At 37.9% G+C, this 21,239-nt stretch overlaps 1 protein-coding gene across 1 annotated transcript in view; it reads right to left on the bottom strand.

Moving 5' to 3' along the window:
* sNPF-R (short neuropeptide F receptor) overlaps positions 1 to 15,510 on the bottom strand; it is a 151,784-nt gene extending 136,274 nt beyond the window's left edge. Inside the window, exon 1 of the mRNA XM_067757711.1 lies at positions 13,241 to 15,510. Coding sequence (XP_067613812.1) covers positions 13,247 to 15,328 — 2,082 coding nt within the window. The 5' untranslated portion in view covers positions 15,329 to 15,510 and the 3' untranslated portion in view covers positions 13,241 to 13,246. The remainder of the gene's footprint in view (positions 1 to 13,240) is intronic.
* Between the last annotated feature and the right edge of the window lie 5,729 nt (positions 15,511 to 21,239).

Raw genomic sequence — 21,239 nt, 5'->3', positions numbered from 1 at the left:
ATACAGAAAATATTTTCGGAGGGTCCAATATTCGTTTTCATAATACTGATTGCGTAAGAGCGGTAAATATATATAAGATAATGAGGAAACATATCTTCAGAATAAATTACAGTTTTATACTGTAACCTGTGTAGCCGCAGCCAAAAAACGACATAGAAATACCAGCAGATCCGCAGACGTTTTCTACTTTTGTCTAGCTGCAAAACCTTTATAAGTTTTTAGCTCTAGCTCTCTTTCTCCCTTTTTCACTTCTTCATTCATCTCTTTCTATCACTTCGCCTTTTATATCCTTTGCTTTCTCCCTAGCTCTCTCTCCTTATTCCTCCCATGCTCTATCTATCCTATCTCTCTATCTTCGTCTAACTCTGTCTCTTTACCAGTCTCTTTCTCCTTCCCTCGTTTTTTAACTTTGGACAAAGAGTATATATTTGTCAAGAGGCGTCACTCGATACTTTTGTTGTTGCCAAAGCAAATTACTTGATGTTTTCTCAAGGTAGTCGTTGGTTTTTTTTATCAGATGTATTTATAAAAACGCCTTCTATACATTTTCGTGGGGTATTTGTGTTTATTTTATTGATTGTATTAAATTAATTAATTAATTCTCTTTCCAAAAATCGTAATTATGCAAAGTCACTTTACCGCATAACTATATAGGATTCAATTAAAAAAAACTAAACAAAACTTCCTTGAGAATCACATTGGACATGACAGGGTTGCTTTGGCAACAACAAAGTATCGAGTGACGCCTCTTAACAAATATATACTCTTTGCTTTGGATCTTATTATTCTTCTCTATTCCTTATTTCCAGTCCCAGTTCAAAAAAAAAAAAACAAGTAAGGAAGGGGCTGCCTTCGGCTGTGCCGAAGACTTCATACCTTTCATGAATGGGGCTGAACAATAATCTTATCCAATTCGTAATCTCCAAATAATGCGCTTTATAAGATAAGAAATATATAGTGAATAGATGTACATACCTAAACGATTTTAAGATAAATATAAAGAAATGGCAAAAAACCCCCTTATCTGAACGATCGGTTGTGTGGAATATATATTATATATGGCTCCGATCGAAATGATTTTTACAGGAAATCTTCTATGATATATTAGAATATATATCACCAAGTTTCACGTTTTTATATTGGAAACTAAGGGAGAAATGGCCAAAAAAATTTCTATCTGAACGATCGGTTGTATGGGATAGGTATATACTATATACATATAGCTCCGAGCAAAGTGATTTTTTCAGAAAATCTTTTATGATATATTACTAAACTAAATTAAGGGATGGACCACTCTACTATTTTTCGTTTATGAAAAATAGATAAATCCGATTGTCAGACCTACTCAATATGCTCACAAAATTGCATGATAATCTGTAGAGCCGTTTCGAAGGAGTTCAACCACTAACACTGTGACAGTTTCTCAGTCACTGGCATTGGGCTCTTTAAGCGAACACTATTTTTGTTGATACGTTACAAAAATATCTCCGTCAGTTGAGTGATAAAATATTTGCTCTCTGAGCGGCGGGGGTCCCTAACCTTGGACCCCCTTAATCCGTCCCTAATATACACCTACTATATAACAACAACTTTTGATTTGCAAATATGGGCGTTTTCGAAAAAATCTCAACTCGGAGCTAAAAACTTATGTTTTGCCTAGGATAATGCTGTAGATTTCAATCAAAACACATAAATATATCATCCTCTTTAGTCGGTTACTTGAATTATCTTTTTTGTCTTCGTAAATCGACATCATATCGTCCATAATACTGCTATATTATTAGTGAAATAAAAAGAGAATAACTTATGCCAATAAATACCACTTTGGGCTGAGTATGAAATTGAAAAGTAAAGTCTTCTCTCATTATACCTATTCTGATGTATGGCGCGGAATCAGGAACGGGGCCGATATGTGAGATGGCTCTTAGAGTGTTCGAGATACAACTTCTCCTGAAAATATATGGCCTCCCACGGAATGCCGGCGGCGAGTACCGAAGGTGGTAAAATGATGAGTTTTACGAAGATATGAAGATAGTGCAACGGCTAAAAGCCCAAAGGCGCCGCCTCCTAGGTCATGTTATGCGAATGGTGGACGCTCTGGCCAAGAATGTATTTCACTCGACACTCCAGCTTGAAAGCAGAGGAATTGGACACCTCCACTGATTGCATGGAACGCTGCAGCCACAAATAGAAAGTATGGCAAACAGTAGCGAAAAAACTTAGAAAACAATATTAATATGTGGCCAAAAATAATTGTAACTTATATTTTTGGTTATTTAGCTTAGGTAAGGTTGAGCGGGTCATTTCTTGAGCGAAACCGTGCATAGACTGAATAAGTCTATAGTGTTACCAGAACTTTGTTTAACGACCAAACTGAAAAACCCCTATCGAAAACCGGTTCTATGTTATAAAATAACTCCGTCCTTTGGACAATTACTCGAAGCTTTCTAGGACCTATTCCTCTTGCTGCTTCAAGATCTGATAGCTGCTTCACTCCTAAAAACTCCTCCAATCCATACTTCCAACCCCACGCCCGATCCACACCTTTCCTACTTGGTATATCGTGTGCAACTCACGCCTGCCCTATAATCTCGCCCAATGTTATTGGGGCATCTACGGTGAAAGCTTCGAGGAATTCACCATTTTCAGCTAGGTCATCAGCCGTTACGTTCCCAATTATTCCCATATGTCTTGGGACCTAAAATAGGTGTATTCTTCGACCTGAGCCTATTTTTTCCTGAGATTGCTTAAAGTCTTAAACCATTTTAGATGTCTATGCTATGCGATATTATTGCCTTAAATGCTGCTTGCCCGTCAATATAAAAGCTGACGCAGCTCCGGTTTAAGCCGTATTCTTAAAGTATTTCTACTACTTTGGTTACGGCTACTACTTCCACCTGAAAAACACTACAGAGATCTGGCAGCTTATAGGATCTATTTGTTTCCGGATCAGCACAGAATACCGCAGACCCTACACCTTCCATTACCTCAGAGCCATCGGTGTACATGTTTATAGGCTCGTCTGTCACTTGGTTACCCTTGCACCAAGCATCCACCTCTATTTTAGCTTTAACAGCCCCTTAAAATGCAGATACAGAACTAGGCAATCTGCCCGTCTAATATTTGATGGCTCTATATTACAATGGCCGTATGGTACGATCTGAAGCTGCCCCGAGGTATTGAGCATCGTTGCAGTTATTAACGTTCGCCACCAGATCTTCAGGTGAAGTGAAAAGATTCGTATACAGTGCGGCCGTCAGGGATGCTTTTAGAGCTCCCGCAATACTAAGTATTGATAGACTGCATACACCCTCTAATTGTTTGAGGAAGGTTCTTTTTTGTAAGGCTGTCCACTAAAGAAAGACTCCATAGCAGTGGATTTGATACACCCCAGCATTATTTTACATACTAATAGTACCATCTACGCCCTCTTCACTCTCTTCCAAAATGATTCCTTCATAATTTGCGCAAGGTTTTACCGGAAGCGACACCTCCCAAAGCTTAGGCTTAGTCCAGTTTTTACCTCTTACTAAATAATACCATTTCCATCTCCTACACGTTGGCGGTTATCCCGAAATTAGACGCCCACGCATGTATATCCCGGAGCTCTCGATCCATCAAAGAGCGAATTGTTGGAAGCCACTTATGACAACTGCAATTTCATCTGCGTACGTCATTTTTCGGGTCCCTTGTCGAAGTATTGGCTCAAAAGCGTAAAAAAGTTTAAAGGTAAAAAACGTTACTCCCATTTTCTTCCATATTTATCCTAATCCTGGGTATTTCGAAAATATCATTCCAACTTCATTGTTGCCAAGTGCAATGTCCAAACACGTGGTGCTTATAAAGAGAGGTAAATAACTAGAGAGACAAGGGATATAGCTGTGTATTTTGAAGCAAAGCTTATCTTTAGAAAAGTTCGGGTCTGTTGCTTTTATTATGCAGTCGTCTGTGAAGAGCGCTATGGCTACTCCGTGTAAAAAGGTGTATGTAGACATACATAAAACTCCCGGTAGTCCCTGTTTATTCTTCCCTTTTTTGAATTTTTTCGTTTTGCTCAATAAGTACAGTTGTTGTTGTAACGAGAAGGGCACAACTCCGAAGGCTTTGGGGTGCACTACTCGACTGTGATGCTTATGGTGTCGTTTTAAAACATGTCGGTGGAACAATGAACTAATTTGCAGCATCCCAAATAATTTTTAAATATTTAAGTAAACAAATGAAAAACCTAATAGTACTCATCATTTTATATTGCACAGCACTCACAATTCGATTTATTGGTAATGCGAACTGCTCATCTATGCTTAAAGAATACGTAGAATTTACAAATTTTATATATGCCCTTATAAATGAGCACAATAACCGTGGAATTGCGTAGATTTTTGAGATCCCATGTGTATATATGTATGTATCTATTTACATAAGTAGTTTTGCGCGTTTATTCATATTTAATTTTCTACGATTTTCGCCTATAGGCGATATTCTAATCCTCTTACTTCCGCAATTGAAGCAAATGAAATCCAGATTAAATAACTTTTATTTGATATGTTTATGCATGTGTATACTTAATTTAATTATATTTATTCTATACATAAGTGAAAGGAGTGTTTAAAACGGGATTCAAGGGGTTGGTAAGCGCAATACAAAGCTTTATAGCTTCAAAGTTTCCGCAACCGAATTGCCAACCACACCTACGCGAGTGGAATCCTGTTACACATGTGAATGTATCATACACATATGTAGCAGGCGAGGCTCTCGCGAACTCAAGTTCCTCATGCACCAAGGGGCGGGGGCGAAATGGCCGATAAGGATTATTGTGGTTAATCGTTCTCGAGATGGTTATGCTAGTACCTTAATGGTGCTTTGTTACCGGAAAGTACCGGATCTATATCCGGCAAAGGACCATCAACATCGATAACACTCCCCAAAACCTTCGGGGAGTATCTTTGTCGTTAATACAACAACATCAGTGTCTGGTTCAAATCCAGACCTTTCACTTAGAAGCTTTTCATGGCAGAAATACATTCAGAGTGTTTTTTAAGTTTTTGATATTGCTTTGTCCGGGACTTGAACCCAGAGTTTTTGATGTAATATACGGAGCACGCTATTAGTTTGGCTATATTTCAAAAAATATTATACATTTTTCTTTTTTTGGCCAATAGAGTGTTAACAACCGGTTGGAACATTTGTTTATCATTATAAGCCATGTTCAAACACAACTAAGATTGGCCTTAAACTCATTTTAAATATATTTGTGGCATGCCTGAGTGAAGTTGCAGAAAATAATCTTAGTTCTGTATATTAATACGTGTATATAAATATAATACAACAACAAATTTTTAGGCTTAATATATGTGAATTAAGCTGAGCTGCTTTGCAATATGAAGTAAAAATAATGGGATGTAAGGTATCTCAGGAGCTACCGATATCCGATATAACTTTTAGCTGCTCATTTCATTTGCGGTTTGGTTGGCCACAGAATAGCAATTCAGTGTTACGAATGCAAATACATTAGGTTTTATGGCTTGACACAGAATATTAGTTTACCTAACCAGGTAAATTATACGCTCTTCCACCAATTCCATACATTTATAAAGGTAGCAATTTGTTAAATTGGGAATAGTTATAGATATGAATTTCACTTTCTTTGTTGAATTACCAAAGGCTAACGATCACCCAATTTCTTATCACACTTTCCCCTTCATATTGAACTGTTGAAATTAAGAAAATGTATACCTATAAGTACAACTCAGAATACCCTGGATGAGCCTGAATCCAAAATATGACCGGTTTGTATTCGAAACAACTTTGACAAGGTTTGATGGAAAATCGTTTCAACATACATCAATTATCCACCCTGTTTGAAATTCAACAAAAAAAATTTAAGCCTAATAATTCCAAATATTGAGATAGATGTAGAAGTTTTTGGCAGGCAGGACACACATTATGAGTCCAAAGGATGCTGATAGATATAGATACCTAAATTTGTATGTCCTAAAAACTTTTTTCATTTATATATGTATATATAGGATAGAGAATGCATTCAGAGTAGACGTGTTAAAACCGCTGCCGCTTTGTTATACATTTATTTGCGTTTGCCATTAGTTAAAAGCGCCAAACAAGTTGCAATCCGAAAAACTAAAACTGCGGGTTTTTGTTTTTACATTGATTTATCGAAATTTTAGTTTCGGTAAATAAATAAAGAAATAAATAAATTTTCTAATTTCGCGAAATGTATGCATCAAGTGTAACAAAAAGAAATCAAGCAGCGCGCCAAATTGTCGTCTCTCCGAATCAATCAACGTCTCCGCTGGCTGTACAACAAAAAAGCGGCAGCTCTTCAAACAGCTGGATTTCACAAATTGATGCGAAATTGAATATGCAAAAGGAGAGCATCATTAAAGAGCTATCTGAGAGCGTCGTTAAAAAGATGTCTGCATGCATGAAAGAGTCAGAGGAGCGCGTAATGCAGAGACTCGGGGAGTTGACGGCTGACTTCACCAATCTACAACTGTTTGTGGGAAAAATCGAAGAACGAGTGGCGAAAGTTGATATTGAGTGTGCACAAGTACAACAACTGCGCTCTGACCTGGACACAATAAAAGCGCAGCTGCATGACCAATCCGAAAATGCACTACACCAGCTGAATTCTGAGGTGCAAACACTACGTTCGCATTTGGATGACTGCCAAAAATCCCTTATTTCAGCTGATGTTATTATAAGAGGTATCCCGCAAACGAGTGAAGAGAACTTGAACGAGACATTCTTTCAACTGTGCCGTGTAGTAAATATAAATCCCCCACCAGTACGTGCTGCTTTTCGCATACCGAGCAAAGACACAAACAAACCAACAGCGATCATAATTAAAATGATGTCTACAAATGACCGCTCATTATTTCTTGCAGCGTCTGCTCGTTATCGTAAGTCAGCTAATAATTCAGTTTCTCTAAGAGACATTGGTCACAACAAAGACGGCGACTGGGTATTTATGAGAGCCTCACAAAACAGAGTAGAGATGTTTTGCAATTCGCGATGCAGCTTAAGAGGCAAAATAAAATATCTTCTGCATTTTCAATGCGAAGCCAAATATACGTACGGGTGAACCCCAAATGCAAAGCACTAAAAGTATCCAACATAAGCGATGTGCAGAAAGCAGTAAACGCGTGAAAAGAAGAGTGAGATTAGATTGTACCTAAATTGTTATTAACCTTGTTTTTTAACACGCGTATATCCGTTTACGCTTAAACTTTATATTGACTGCTAAGGGACAAACTATAAATACACCTCTGAAATTGCTGCGCATAAATTTTGTCCTACTAAATTTCAATACGCATTATACTCAGATGTAACTGAAATATGTGTCTTTGTTTCACCCTCTACACTAATTCTATGTATTCTATGTGTGTCCACAATTCATCGCAACTGATTCAGCTATATGTTATACCCTATTGCCATCAGAGCGTTGCGTCTCCGCTTTTCGGTACACCCTGTTGCTGTAGCTGTTTGTTTAACCACAGCCGCTAGATGGGTCTCCTAAGCATTATCTAAGCGAAGATACGCGTTTTTTTACACGCGAAAACGAAACGTATACGCGCGTGTTAAAAAACACGGCTATTATCTCTTTGTAAACTTACGTATGTATGTATGTGTACTGCAATGTGTGCTAATTTATATATTAAGCGCTGGTATGTCCCTCTTAATCACCTTTTCCTTTTTCCACTTCTTTCTTTGCTTTCACTTCCAATAATCTTTCATATTTTTGACAGATTTCGTATTTGCATACTTGTTTACATTTTACATGCGCGCATAGTTTTCTTGGAAGAGCAATGCCAGATTATTTCGTTTGATTGTTTTTGATGCATTGTAATAGTTATGTTTGCTAAAGACAGTTCCCGCAGTATGGTTCGCGTTTTAAGTAAGCAAAAGCAAGGTTTAAAAATCTGCCACATTAATGCGCAATGCTTATCGAAAAAAATGGATGAATTCAGGTTTATGTTCGAGGGTTCTGATGTAGATGTAGTCTGTGCTTCGGAGACATGGTTTTCTGCTGGTTGCAGTGATCAATTATTTGCTGTAAATGGGTATAATCTATATCGTGTGGATAGAATCGGGCATGGTGGGGGAGTGGCTATTTATGTCAAGAGTGGTATTTCATGCAAACTTGCCTATGCGTCTTCGGCTCTAAGCTCGAATGAGTATATTTTTTTGGAAATTTTTTCAAAATCTCAGAAATTGCTTATTGGTTGTGTATACAGACCCAACAAACAAATTAATTACATGCAATTTGTAGATTTTCTAGAGAATGTATTGATCGGCTATAGCAAAATCATTTTGACACGGGACTTTAATTGTAATATTCTTACTGATTTAAAATTTCCGCTGACTATACAACATTTGGGCATTTTTCTTGTAAACAACACTGAACCAACCCACTTTACTTGTTCTTCTAGTACTCTTTTTTTTTTGGTAAACGATGCATCTAAAGTGCTTTTGTATGACCAGATTTCAGTTCCGAATTTCTCCAAACACGACCTGATATTCTTAACGTACGATTTTCAATTTGTTAGAGCCATTTCGTCTTATTCATATCGTGATTTTAATAACATACAGTACCAACAACTCGATACAGCCGTTAATGACATTAACTGGAGGTCTATTTATCAACTGGCGTCTGTCAATGACCAAATAAACTTCATTCAGAAAAACATAAGTATGCTCTTTGACCAATTTGTCCCTCTTGTAACAAAACCTACTAAATCTGAAAGACGCCCGTGGTTTAACGCCTATATTCAGAAATTAATTGAAAGACGTAATAGAGCGTACTCGGTTTGGAAGAAGATAAAGTCAGAAAGTGCCTTCACTAACTATAAGACTTTGAGAAGAGACGTTACTAGAAGGATTAAGAATCATAAATGGAAATACTACGAAAACCTATTCAGTACAGCTATTGGCTCTCAACAAACCTGGAGGCAGATTCGTAATATAGGAAGCACTAACAGAAGCACGATCACACATAATAATATAAATATAAATGCCAATAAATTGAACCGAGAGTTTGTTAGCTTGCTTTGCAATCAGAGTAATGCAAACTACTCTCGCTATAGTGTTATTTCTGATTTTTCTTTTTCCGGTTTTGGTTTTCAGTGTGTTGATGACTGCGACGTTGTCGATTCTATACTGTCAGTAGAATGATTTGCCGTCCGCCTTGATGGCGTTCATCCAAAATTTGTTAAATGCCTATTGCCAAAAATTCTACCATACCTCACTTATGCTTTCAATACAGTTTTAGCCACGGTGGTCTTTCCAAAATGCTGGAAAGAGGCGAAAATTATTCCTATTCCAAAGCCCAATGGTGATTTTAGGCCTATCGCTATTTTGCCATTTCTGTCAAAAGTGTTCGAACATATAGTGAATCGGCAGATAAACCCGTTCGTAAATAGTAACTCCCTAATTAGTCCATAGCAGTCCGATTTCAGGAAAAATAGAAGCTGTATCACAGTGCTATTAAATGTCTCGGATGATATAAGGCAGAATATGGACCATGATCGTGTTACCTTTCTTGCTCTTTTAGATCACTCGAAGGCATTTGACTCGGTCGATCATGCATTACTTTGTTTTAAGCTTAAGCACCTTTTTAACTTTTCTAAACCAGCTGTAGATCCAATCAAGTCGTACCTCAATGAGAGATCCCAATCAGTAAGTGTGGGTAGTTCTATGTCTGACCTATTGCCTGTAACTAAAGGTGTTCCGCAAGGAACTATACTTGGGCCTTTACTTTTCGTGTTATATATAAACGACCTACCAAATGTTCTTAAGCACAGCAATGTTCACATATATGCAGATGACGTTCAAATATATCTAAGTAGTCCATTCGCCTCCATTGAAACTTGCATACGCAATCTGAACGTCGATCTATGCCTATTAAATGAATGGGCTAGTGATAATGGACTATTCTTAAACCCCAGTAAATCGCAGTGCATCGCTATTTATAAGAAACCCTTTGCCCTTAACCGCTATCCCAAAGTAATGCTTAACAACACTGAGATACCATTTGCCGTCACCGTTAAAAACCTTGGTGTTACTTTCAACAACAATCATATTTTTGCAGCAATAGGCAAAGTCTATGGAAGGCTAAGAGTACTGTGGACTACTCAGCACTTCACACCATTTAAAATAAGGTTGCTCTTAGCGAAGTCATATTTGATTCCAACGTTACTTTATGGTTGCGAACTTTATGCGAATTGTGACAGTGTCTGTAGTAGAAAACTTAATGTTTTGTATAATAATATTGAACGCTATATCTAAGATATTAGCCGTTACGAACACATTTCCAAATATGCTGTGAAAATATGTTGTGTTCCACTAGATTATCTACTAAAGTTCAGGTCCGTAGCACTCCTACAAAGGATTCTGGTAAATAAGGAACCCTTAAATCTTAGTGAACGGCTAAAATTCACAAGATCAGTGCGCTCCTCACAAATACTGCATTTGGCATTCAACTCACGAACATCTGAGCGTCAATTTTTTGTTTCTGCGGTTCGTCTTTGGAACACATTACCAATGGAGATTAGAAGTATCAAGGGAACATTGCCCTTTAAAAGAGAACTATTGCGTTATTTTGTCCAACAAATTTAAATATTTTAAAATGTGACCCTTTCTTTCTATAAACTTTCCATACTTTCCTACACCTATTTTTCTTTATCTTTTTCTACTACCTATTGCCCTTACAACCTCATCAATCCTTCTTACTATTAAAATTTAAACTATTTAAAATTTTTTAAACACACTTTGTATCTACGTATATTTACTTTGTTTTAAGTCCTATTGTCAAACACTGTAAATAAAACTTATAGTTGTTGTGTTTGATTCCTTAAATAAATAAATAAAAAAGTATTTGTGTGCGTTAGTCTCGCTAAATCGCAAAAACGGCCTGACCGATTCCGTTGTTTATTTCTTTTTTCATTCGATATGGCTCAAGTATGGTTTTGAAAAAAATTTCGGAAAAGAAGGCAGTGCCACGTCTCCTGTTGGGATAAACTTTTAACTCGCTTTATCTCCGCAATTATTTTAAGAAGGTGTTCACAATTTATTGCAGGGATTCCATATATAAGTGGGATCGATAGTGGTAGTAGAAGTGAGAGTTGAAGAGGGAGTTGGCGTGAGAGTAGGAGCGGGAATGAAAGTTGGGCCGGGAGTGGGAGTGATGGTGCGAGTGGGAGTGGGAGAGGGACTGTGGGTATAATTGGGAGTGGTAGTGGGATTGAGAGTAGAGTGGAAGTGAGGGTGCGAGCGAGAGAGGTAGCGGGAGCGATAATTGTAGTAGAAAAGGGAGGGATGTAATATAATAAGGGATGGACAAGAACATGAAAAAGTTTAGGGTAAAGTAGACACGATTAGTGTTGAGAGAGAAGAGTGAAAGCAGGGCTCACTTTTTAGATGTAGGCATAAGGACAAAGTCTGTCGGGTGCACTAGTATGATATATTAAATTGCAAAAGTAATGCATTTTAAGCTCGACAAGCGAGAGACCTCATACATGTCATGAGTGAAGCTGAACGGTTATCTGATAACGCTTGGAAAATTCATTCATAAAATCTGAGCACTCGGTTGCATTGGACAATAAATTATGCCATGTATGCAAGCATCAGCTAAAACATCAAGCTTCTTCCTCTTAGGAAGAAATTACGAAACCACTCCTATCTGAACAATCGGTTGTTTGGGATATAAATTTTGTGTAGAACCGATTTTTACAATTTTTTAGGCGGAAATTTATGCTATTTTCATATGTAAGCTATGGTGGTAGCGTGCTCCCAATACCACACCGAGGGTCTAGTTTCAACTTCCTAGCAAAATACCACCAAATTTAACACAAAAAAAAAGGGTTTTCAATAAAAAAATTTGAATCTGGGTTGCCCTCGGAAGTGATTTGGCTTCTCAGTGAAAATTTATTTGCCTTGCAAATGCCATTCGGAGTCGGCATAAAACATGTATGTTCCGTCCCGCCAATTTGTAGGGCAAATTCAAAAAAGGACGATGCAAATCGGAAGAGAAGCTCGGCTGAATCTCTACGTAGGTAAATCGCGCCAATTATTAGTTTTTTTTACCTATGTGAGCATCCTGTGAAATTTCAAGTTTCTAGCTATTAAAATTAAGAAGAAACTCCTCTTATCCGATACTATATGGGTCCAATCCGTTCGGTTCCGACAACTGATTTATGAGGCCCCTTAATGTAACCCTTAGCCAAATTTAATGAAGATATCTAAGAAATTGAGAAACTACTTTGCATTCAAATAGACAAATGGGCAGATGGATAGACAGACGGGCAATACTTAATCAAATCAACTTATCATACTTATACTTATTGGTGAGTCTATTTCTTCTCTTTAAGGCCTTACAATTTTCGAAAATCGAACCAATCTTAATATATCATTTAATTTTTATGAAAGTTATTATCAGAAAGTGAATTAGGAATAAGAAACTTCGCGTTAACTTGGAATTTTACTCGAAAGAGTTTTTTCATAGCGTGAATTGGTTCATCAATGAAAACCTTGCATACACTTCTCTTTATTATATCGACCAAATTCATCTTAGCTTGGAATAAATATCGGCAGCTGGTGTAATAAATATCTGGCCACTTTCTGGTGTGGATGTATGAAGAATGCATGAAGCTCTCCACAAATATATTCTGTCCCAGTTGCGATTATATGGATCAAGCACGTAAACCATGTCTGACCTTTTTAGCAGTCAGAGCATAACTTCGCTTAGCAGACATGGTCTTTAAACAAACCGATGCTGCCGTTTCAATGGTCTTTGATGTAACGTAGAAGAATATTGACACTGCGAATGACATCACAATATGTGAAAAGCTGCAAGTGTATCTCTCAGTCTTGAGTTATTATCCGAATTGCTTAATTTATTACAATCATAATATTATCCTAATTTTAAATTAGCAAAAGGATAACCAACGCAATAGCCGTATATATACAAGTGCCATTTAAGTAACACATTTACGGAAAAGTTGCATTGGAGTTCCAACCCTAGCGGAGTACAATAAGGACTTCACCCAGCATATGGGATCTCCCTCCTTAGCGTATCTGGATGAAGATAGTTTTAATGAAATAATGTAAAGAATCCCATGTTTCAGCTCTACTTGATATAAACAAATTTAGACAAATGCGTTTGGCGCAATTGATCCACAATCCCATAAAGAAAATATTAATATCCTATCTTACATACTGAACTCACCCTTCCTCAGTTACACCCACGTTCGCCCACCTCATTGCAGCTGCTACCCGTCTCCACCATGCTAACAGCCGTCGTAGTATCCGAACTCACGAATGGCGTTTCCGAGAAACGCATCTCGATAGTCTGCTCATCACTCGAAACGCAATCATCATCCATCGCATTTTTATTCGAAAGATATTTTGCTTTATCATTCAACATAATATCCACCACATGCGAATTATGCACCAGCGCTGAGTTGAGACCACGATTAGGTGACAAGATACTACCACAACCGCTATCATTGCCATAAGTTGGTTCACGTGGTATTATTGTCAGTTTATATTTTGGTTTGGCCAAAGATGTCTCCTGTGTTATGCCATTCTCATCACCATCATCAACATCCATGCTGCCCATGCCGCAACCATTGCCGTGATGTAAACGCGGACCACACGTATTACGGTCGGAACGATTGAAACCACGCCTTGTACTTAAGTTATTATTGGAAGGATTAAAGCAAGGCAGTACATGCTTAAACTCTTTGCGAAAGTTCTCATTAAGCCAAGCATAGAGGAAGGGATTATAGCAGATCGAAGACATAGCAATTGAGTGCGCAATGAAGAAGAAGAATGTATAAAATTGCCATTCATTGGACTTTTCATAAAAATCATCCATCATATTCACCAAATTAAGTGGCAGCCATGAAATCGCAAATACCAAAACCATTGCAATCAACATATAATTTGTGCGTCTTTTACGTTCACGATCAGCTTCCTCACGACGCAATGATTTCGAACCAGGTTTGGAACGTTCACGCATATTTAATTTAATTGACACCCAAATATAGCAGACCGTTATAACAGCTAAGGGTATGCCAAATTGTAGAGTGGTAGTAACAAAACCAAACACTTTACGAAATGTCTCCGAAGGCCAATTTTCCTCACAATAATGAATTGTTGTCGAAGTATCTGATGTAGACTCTGCGGCGTATGATGGGTTTGTTGATGTCTCTAGCCCTACATTCGCAACTGTTGTCAACGCAGGCGATATGACATAAGCGCCATACGCTATTGTAGAGCTATCATTCACATCGACAACTGTTTTATTCGTACTTAATATTAGTGATTCATTTTTGTTGCTTAGCTCCATATCACCCATTTTCATAAATATGCCATAGGGCGTAGTAAATAACAATGAGAATACCCAAATAATTACTATAATAGATTTGCATGTTGATAGTTTCATGCGTGGACGAAACGGATATACGATAACACAAACTCGATCGATAGCAATCGACATTAACGTCAAAGTCGATATATAAATGCTACAACCTTGCGCAAATGAGACTAGGTGGCAGAGTGTATGACCGAATGCCCAACGGCCCATGAAGGTATAGAGTGGCGTAAAAGGCACCGCCAGCACGCAGAGTAGAATGTCGGAGAGTGCAAGATTTGTAATGAAATAATTTGTGACAGTTTGCATAGCACGATTACGTAAGACCACATAGCAGACAAGTACATTGCCGAATACACCCAACGCAAATACCGTCAAATAGATGATACAGAATATGATTTGCACCAATTTGTTATGAATTAAATCTTTATTTTGCTCTTCTTCATACAATTCAAAGTTGCCACTTACACGTGCATACGCACTTGAACTCGTCGCTCCGCTGCTACTACTACTATCTGATACTGTGGCATGCAAAGTGGTGGCAACTACAAAAGTGTCCGTTGTAAATTTTGCACTTGCTGTGGTTGTCGTAGTGGCATTGGCTGCCTTCGCTGCCGTATCCAATGCATCTCTAACGCGCATAATGATGCTTTCATCATGCTTGTGAGTGCCATTTAGTGTGGTTGCTCTTGTTGTTGTAGAGGCTTGAGTTGTTTTCAATGTTACCGCTGTTGTTACGGCTATTGCGGCTGAAATGATATTGAACACCAACATGCCTACAATCAAAGTGGAAGAGCTACAAAGTGTTTTCGCTGTTATTGTGGAGGATATTGTTGGTGTCGACCTACGTCGCCAAATAGTCGCCGTTTTACTAGTATATGAGCTTAGCGCTTGTGCTTTTGACATATTTGTTATTTCTATTGGCGTTGTCGTTGTCATAGTTATGTGTTACGTTGTCCTTGTTTTTGTTTTTTGTCGTATAATAGCGTCACAGCAGTTACTGCATCAGCTCCCAAGCATGCCACAATAAATCAGCCCAAATTGTGCGTTTGTTGGAGTGTTGCGTACAGCGAGGAAGAGAATTCAATTAGTGGTTCCGCTTTTAATTTTTGGGTCACAATTTCTAATGGCTTTAGTCACATTATCACGCGGTGTGCACAGCAATTATTTTATTATAACGGAATAGAGACATCTGCTCTAACAATTACGAAAAGCAGTGGGAATAATGTAATTACGGTTTTGTCAGTGTTTTAAAATTTGTAATTTCGTTTTGCATTTCTGAAATTTTAGAAAAAGAATTCAATATTACTGAAACATTTGATTAGTTTTGCTAGAGTACAAATTTTTACATATTCTTCAGCCAGAATTCACATACAATACATATTACACATATAAAACTAGCCGAACCCGTGCGCATCTTGCGCAACAAAATACAAAGTCTTATATCAAAAATCAACATAAATCAGCTGTTCTATCATTCATCTATCAATAAAAACTTACGTGCGCTTGCGCTGCCATCTGGCGAATGTTAGCAACTGCCGATAATGCTATGTTAGTTCTAATAAAATATTCACAATAGTACCATAGTACAAATAGATTTCTTTGTGTGCTCACAATCGTTTATTTTTAAACGGTTTTATTTAGCTTGAGTTGACAGGCAGGCCGCATGCACGGCCGCACGGCCGTTGTGAACGAATCTTGTTAAACGGTTTTATTTAGCTTGACTTGACAGGCCGGCTGCACGGCCGGCCGCATGGCCGTTGTGAACGAATTTTGCAATTGAAATTTAAATATCTTCCCGATAAGCTACAAACTTGAAACTTGAAATATAGTTCAGAACCCGATGACAATGCAATAATAAGAAAAACACACCGATAGGTGGCGCATGGATCGACATACTTAAAAAAATCGTATTTGCGGTCCGATTTGGTTCATATTTGGAACAAATAATACATACATGAATAGAAAGCGAGCTATGAAAAAAAATCGACGCTAGGTGGCGCAAGGATCGAGATATTCAAAAAAATCTTATTTGTGGTCCTATTGGGCTCATATTTGGAACACATAATACATACAAGAATAGAAAGCGACCTATGAAAAAATCTCCGATAGGTAGTGCATGGAACGATATCTTTCAAATAAAAAGATGATACAAAAATTTTAAGGACTACCTTTATATAAATGAACCAAAAAATAGAAGGCTATTCTTCCTTTAATACACACATAGTCTTGTTGAATTTTGACTAAAAAACTTTAGCAATAGGTCTTGTAAGAATTTTGGGACTTAAAACTATAAAGGTGGAGCGCAATCTTTCAATTTAAGGCATAACATGTACTTGGGATTAACTAATTGATTATTTAAAATTTAAACACGCACTCTACCTTTATAATTTTAAATCCCAAAGTTCTTTTACAAGAGCTATTGTTAAAGAGTTTTAGTCAAACCTCAACAAGACTATGTCTGTATTAAATGAAAAATTGCCTTCTATTTTTTGGTCAATTTATATAAAGGAAGTCCTTGAAATTATTTTATCATCTTTTTATTTTCAATTTTTTAGTACTGCCTTCAAAAAGGCAAATGCAACTTTGATTAGTGATTTAAGTAGTTCCTAAGTGAAAATTTTTATCTTTATTTATTTGTTCAAAATAGCAAGATTTAAGAGAATTAGTGGAATTAGTGGAATTTTCGCTTACAACACTGGCGAAAACAACAGAATACCACCTCGCATCATATCCAAGGACGTGCATTGAGTTGGGCCTTCAACGAGGTGGAATTCTACAACGCCTGCAATACATAGGAGGCTAGCCATGAAAGTATGGCCTAATATTCTAAATAGTTCGACTTGTGCGTTACGTAGCTCACATTTTTTGATCAGACATTGCACTGTCACCGAGTTTTAAACTACATTTCAGGTTTCAAGTCTCTAGATATCCAGGAAGTTAGTTAGAAATCGATTGCAAGATTCCCAATTTAAAACTAGTTTTCTCAATATCTCGATCCATGCTCCACCTATCGGAGTTTTTTGGATAAAATATTGCATTGTCACCGGGTTCTGACTTACGGCCCAAGTTTCATGTCTCTAGCTCATCGGGAAGTTACTCGAAAATCGATCGCAAGATTCCCCCTGCTTTTAAAGGATTTGCAGTTATCTTGACTAGCGCACCACCTAGCCGAACTATAAGTTGTATTGTCGCCAGGCCTCTAACTAAGTGCCAAGTTTCAAGTCTCCAGGTAAACGGGAAGTTAGCTAAAAATGGATTGAAAGATTCACAAATTAAAATAAATTTTCATAATATCTCGATCCATGCGCCGCCTAGCGACATTTTTTTGATAAAATATTGCATTGTCACCGGGTTCTGACTTACGGCCCAAGTTTCATGTCTCTAGCTCATCGGGAAGTTACTCGAAAATCGATCGCAAGATTCCCCGTTTTCAAAGGATTTGCAGTTATCTTGACTAGTGCGCCACCTAGCCGAACTATAAGTTGTATTGTCGCCAGGTCTCTAAGTGCCAATTTTCAAGTTTCTAGGTAACCGGGAAGTTAGTCAAAAATGGATTGAAAGATTCCCCAATTAAAATCTGTTTTCTTACTATCTCGATCCGCGTGCAACCTAGCGATTTTTTTTGTTTGATCAAATGTTGCATTGTCAACAGGTTCTGATCCACGGCCCAAGTTTCAAGTCTCTAGCTCACCGGCAAGTTACTCGAAAAGATCGTAAGATTACCCTCGTTTTTCAGAGATTTGTAGTTATCTCAATTAGCACGCCACTTAGCGGAACTTTGTTTTCTATAAATTGTATTGTCACCGGCTCTCGAAATATGTGCTAAGTTACAAGTGTCTACGTAACCGGGAACAGAGTTAAAAATGGATTGCAAGATTCCCAAATTAAAACTAATTTTTCTAATATCTCTATCCATGCGCCACCTATCGGAATTTTTTTGATAAAATATTGCGTTGTCGCCGGATTCTGACTAACGGCTCAAGTTTCATATCTCCAGCTCACCGGGAAGTTACTCAAAAATCTATTGCAAAATTCCCCTCGTTTTTCAAGGATTTGTAGTTATCTCAATTAGCACGCCACCTAGCGGAACTTTGTTTTCTATAAATTGTATTGGCACCGGGTCTCGAACTATGTGCTAAGTTACAAGTCTCTAGGTAGCCGGGAAGTTAGTTAAAAATGGATTGAAAAATTTCCAAATTAAAATTAATTTTCCTAATATCTCAATCCATGCGCCACCTAGCGACATTTCTTTGATCAAATGTTGCATTGTCACCGGGTTCTGACCCACGGCCCAAGTTTCAAATCTCTAGCTCACCGGCAAGTTACTCAGAAATCGATCGCAAGATACCCCTCGTTTTTCAGGCATTTATAGTAATCTCAATTAGCATGACACCTAGCGGAACTTTGTTTCTATAAAACGTATTGTCACCGGGTCTCGAACTATGTGCTAAGTTACAAGTCTCCAGGTAACCGGGAAGTAAGCTAAAAATGGATTGAAAAATTTCCAAATTAAAATTTATTTTCCTAATATCTCGAGCCATGCACCACCTAGCGACATTTTTTTGATCAAATGTTGCATTGTCACCGGGTTTCGATCCACGGCCCAAGTTTCAAGTCTCTAGCTCATCGGCAAGTTACTCAAAAATCGATCGCAAGATTCCCCTCGTTTTTCAGAGATTTGTAGTTATCTCAATTAGCATGACACCTAGCGGAACTTTGTTTTCTATAAATTGTATTGTCACCGGGTCTCGAACTATGTGCTAAGTTACAAGTTTCCAGGTAACCGGGAAGTTAACTAAAAATGGATTGAAAAATTCCCAAATTAAAAATAATTTTCCTAATATCTCGTTCCATGCGCCACCTAGCGACATTTTTTTGATCAAATGTTGCATTGTCACCGGGTTCTGAACCACGGCCCAAGTTTCAAGTCTCTAGCTCACCGGCAAGTTACTCAAAAATCGATCGAGGGGCATCGTTTCGTCCGGCTCAAGTTTCATATCTCCAGCTCACCGGGAAGTTACCTCAAAACTCGATTGCAAGATTCCCTGCGTTTTTTCAGGGATTTTCGTTTATCTCGGTTCGTCTGCTACCTGGCGGCATTTTGTTTTCCACTGATTGTAGTGCCATCGACTCGCAAACTATGTGCTAAATTTGAAGTCTCTGGATCATCGAGGAGTTAGTTAAAAGTCGATCGCAAAATTTCCATTTTAAAATTAATTTTCTGTATATCTCGAGCCGTGCGCCACCTAGCGGATTTTTTTTCCACTTGCACTGTAATATCTCTCAGATCCGAATTTTTCTAAGTAACAAGTGTCTAGCTCAACGCGAAGTTACCGAAAAAGACTTTTCCGTGGTTCAAAATTTCGTATGGAATTGAGGTAAAGGTAAAATGAAACAAGTAAGGAAGGCTAAGTTCGGGTGTAACCGAACATTACATACTCAGTTGAGAGCTGTGGAGACAAAGTAAGGGAAAATCACCATGTTGTAAAAAGAACCTAGGGTAACCCTGGAATGTTTTTGTATGACATGTGTATCAAATGGAAGGTATTAAAGAGTATTTTAAGAGGAAGTGGGTCATAGTTCTATAGATGGACGCCATTTAGGGATACCGCCATAAAGGTGGACCAGGCCTGACTCTAGAATTTATTTGTACGATATGGGTATCAAATGAAATGTGTTAATGATAATTTTAAAAGGGAGTTGGCTTAAGTTCTATAGGTGGACGCCTTTTCGAGATATCGCCTTAAAGATGGACCAGGGGTGACTCTAGAATTTGTTTGTAGGATATGGGTATCAAATGAAATGTGTTAATGATAATTTTAAAAGGGAGTGGGCCTAAGTTCTATAGGTGGACGCCTTTTCGAGATATCGCCATAAAGGTGGACCAGGCCTGACTCTAGAATTTGTTTGTACGATATGGTTATCAAATGAAATGTGTTAATGATAATTTTAAAAGGGAGTGGGCTTAAGTTCTATAGGTGGACGCCTTTTCGAGATATCGCCATAAAGGTGGACCAGGGGTGACTCTAGAATTTATTTTGTACGATATGGGTATCAAATGAAAGGTATTAATGGGTATTTTAAAAGGGAGTGGGCCTAAGTTCTATAGGTGGACGCCTTTTCGAGATATCGCCATAAAGGCGGACCAGGCCTGACTCTAGAATTTGTTTGTACGATATGGTTATCAAATGAAATGTGTTAATGATAATTTTAAAAGGGAGTGGGCTTAAGTTCTATAGGTGGACGCCTTTTCGAGATATCGCCATAAAGGTGGACCAGGCCTGACTCTAGAATTTGTTTGTAGGATATGGGTATCAAATGAAATGTGTTAATGATAATTTTAAAAGGGAGTGGGCCTAAGTTCTATAGGTGGACGCCTTTTCGAGATATCGCCATAAAGGTGGACCAGGGCTGACTCTAGAATTTGTTTGTACGATATGGTTATCAAATGAAATGTGTTAATGATAATTTTAAAAGGGAGTTGGCTTAAGTTCTATAGGTGGACGCCTTTTCGAGATATCGCCTTAAAGATGGACCAGGGGTGACTCTAGAATTTGTTTGTAGGATATGGGTATCAAATGAAATGTGTTAATGATAATTTTAAAAGGGAGTGGGCCTAAGTTCTATAGATGGACGCCTTTTCGAGATATCACCTTAAAGATGGACCAAAGGCGACTCTAGAATTTGTTTGTACGATATGGGTATCAAATGAAATGTGTTAATGATAATTTTAAAAGGGAGTGGGCCTAAGTTCTATAGGGGTGACTCTAGAATTTATTTTGTACGATATGGGTATCAAATGAAAGGTATTAATGAGTATTTTAAAAGGGCGTGGGCCTAAGTTCTA

Source organism: Eurosta solidaginis, chromosome 5 (assembly GCF_040869045.1).
Source record: "Eurosta solidaginis isolate ZX-2024a chromosome 5, ASM4086904v1, whole genome shotgun sequence".
Classification (NCBI taxonomy): Eukaryota; Metazoa; Arthropoda; class Insecta; order Diptera; family Tephritidae; genus Eurosta; species Eurosta solidaginis.
This window is presented reverse-complemented; position numbering and strand designations above follow the sequence as displayed.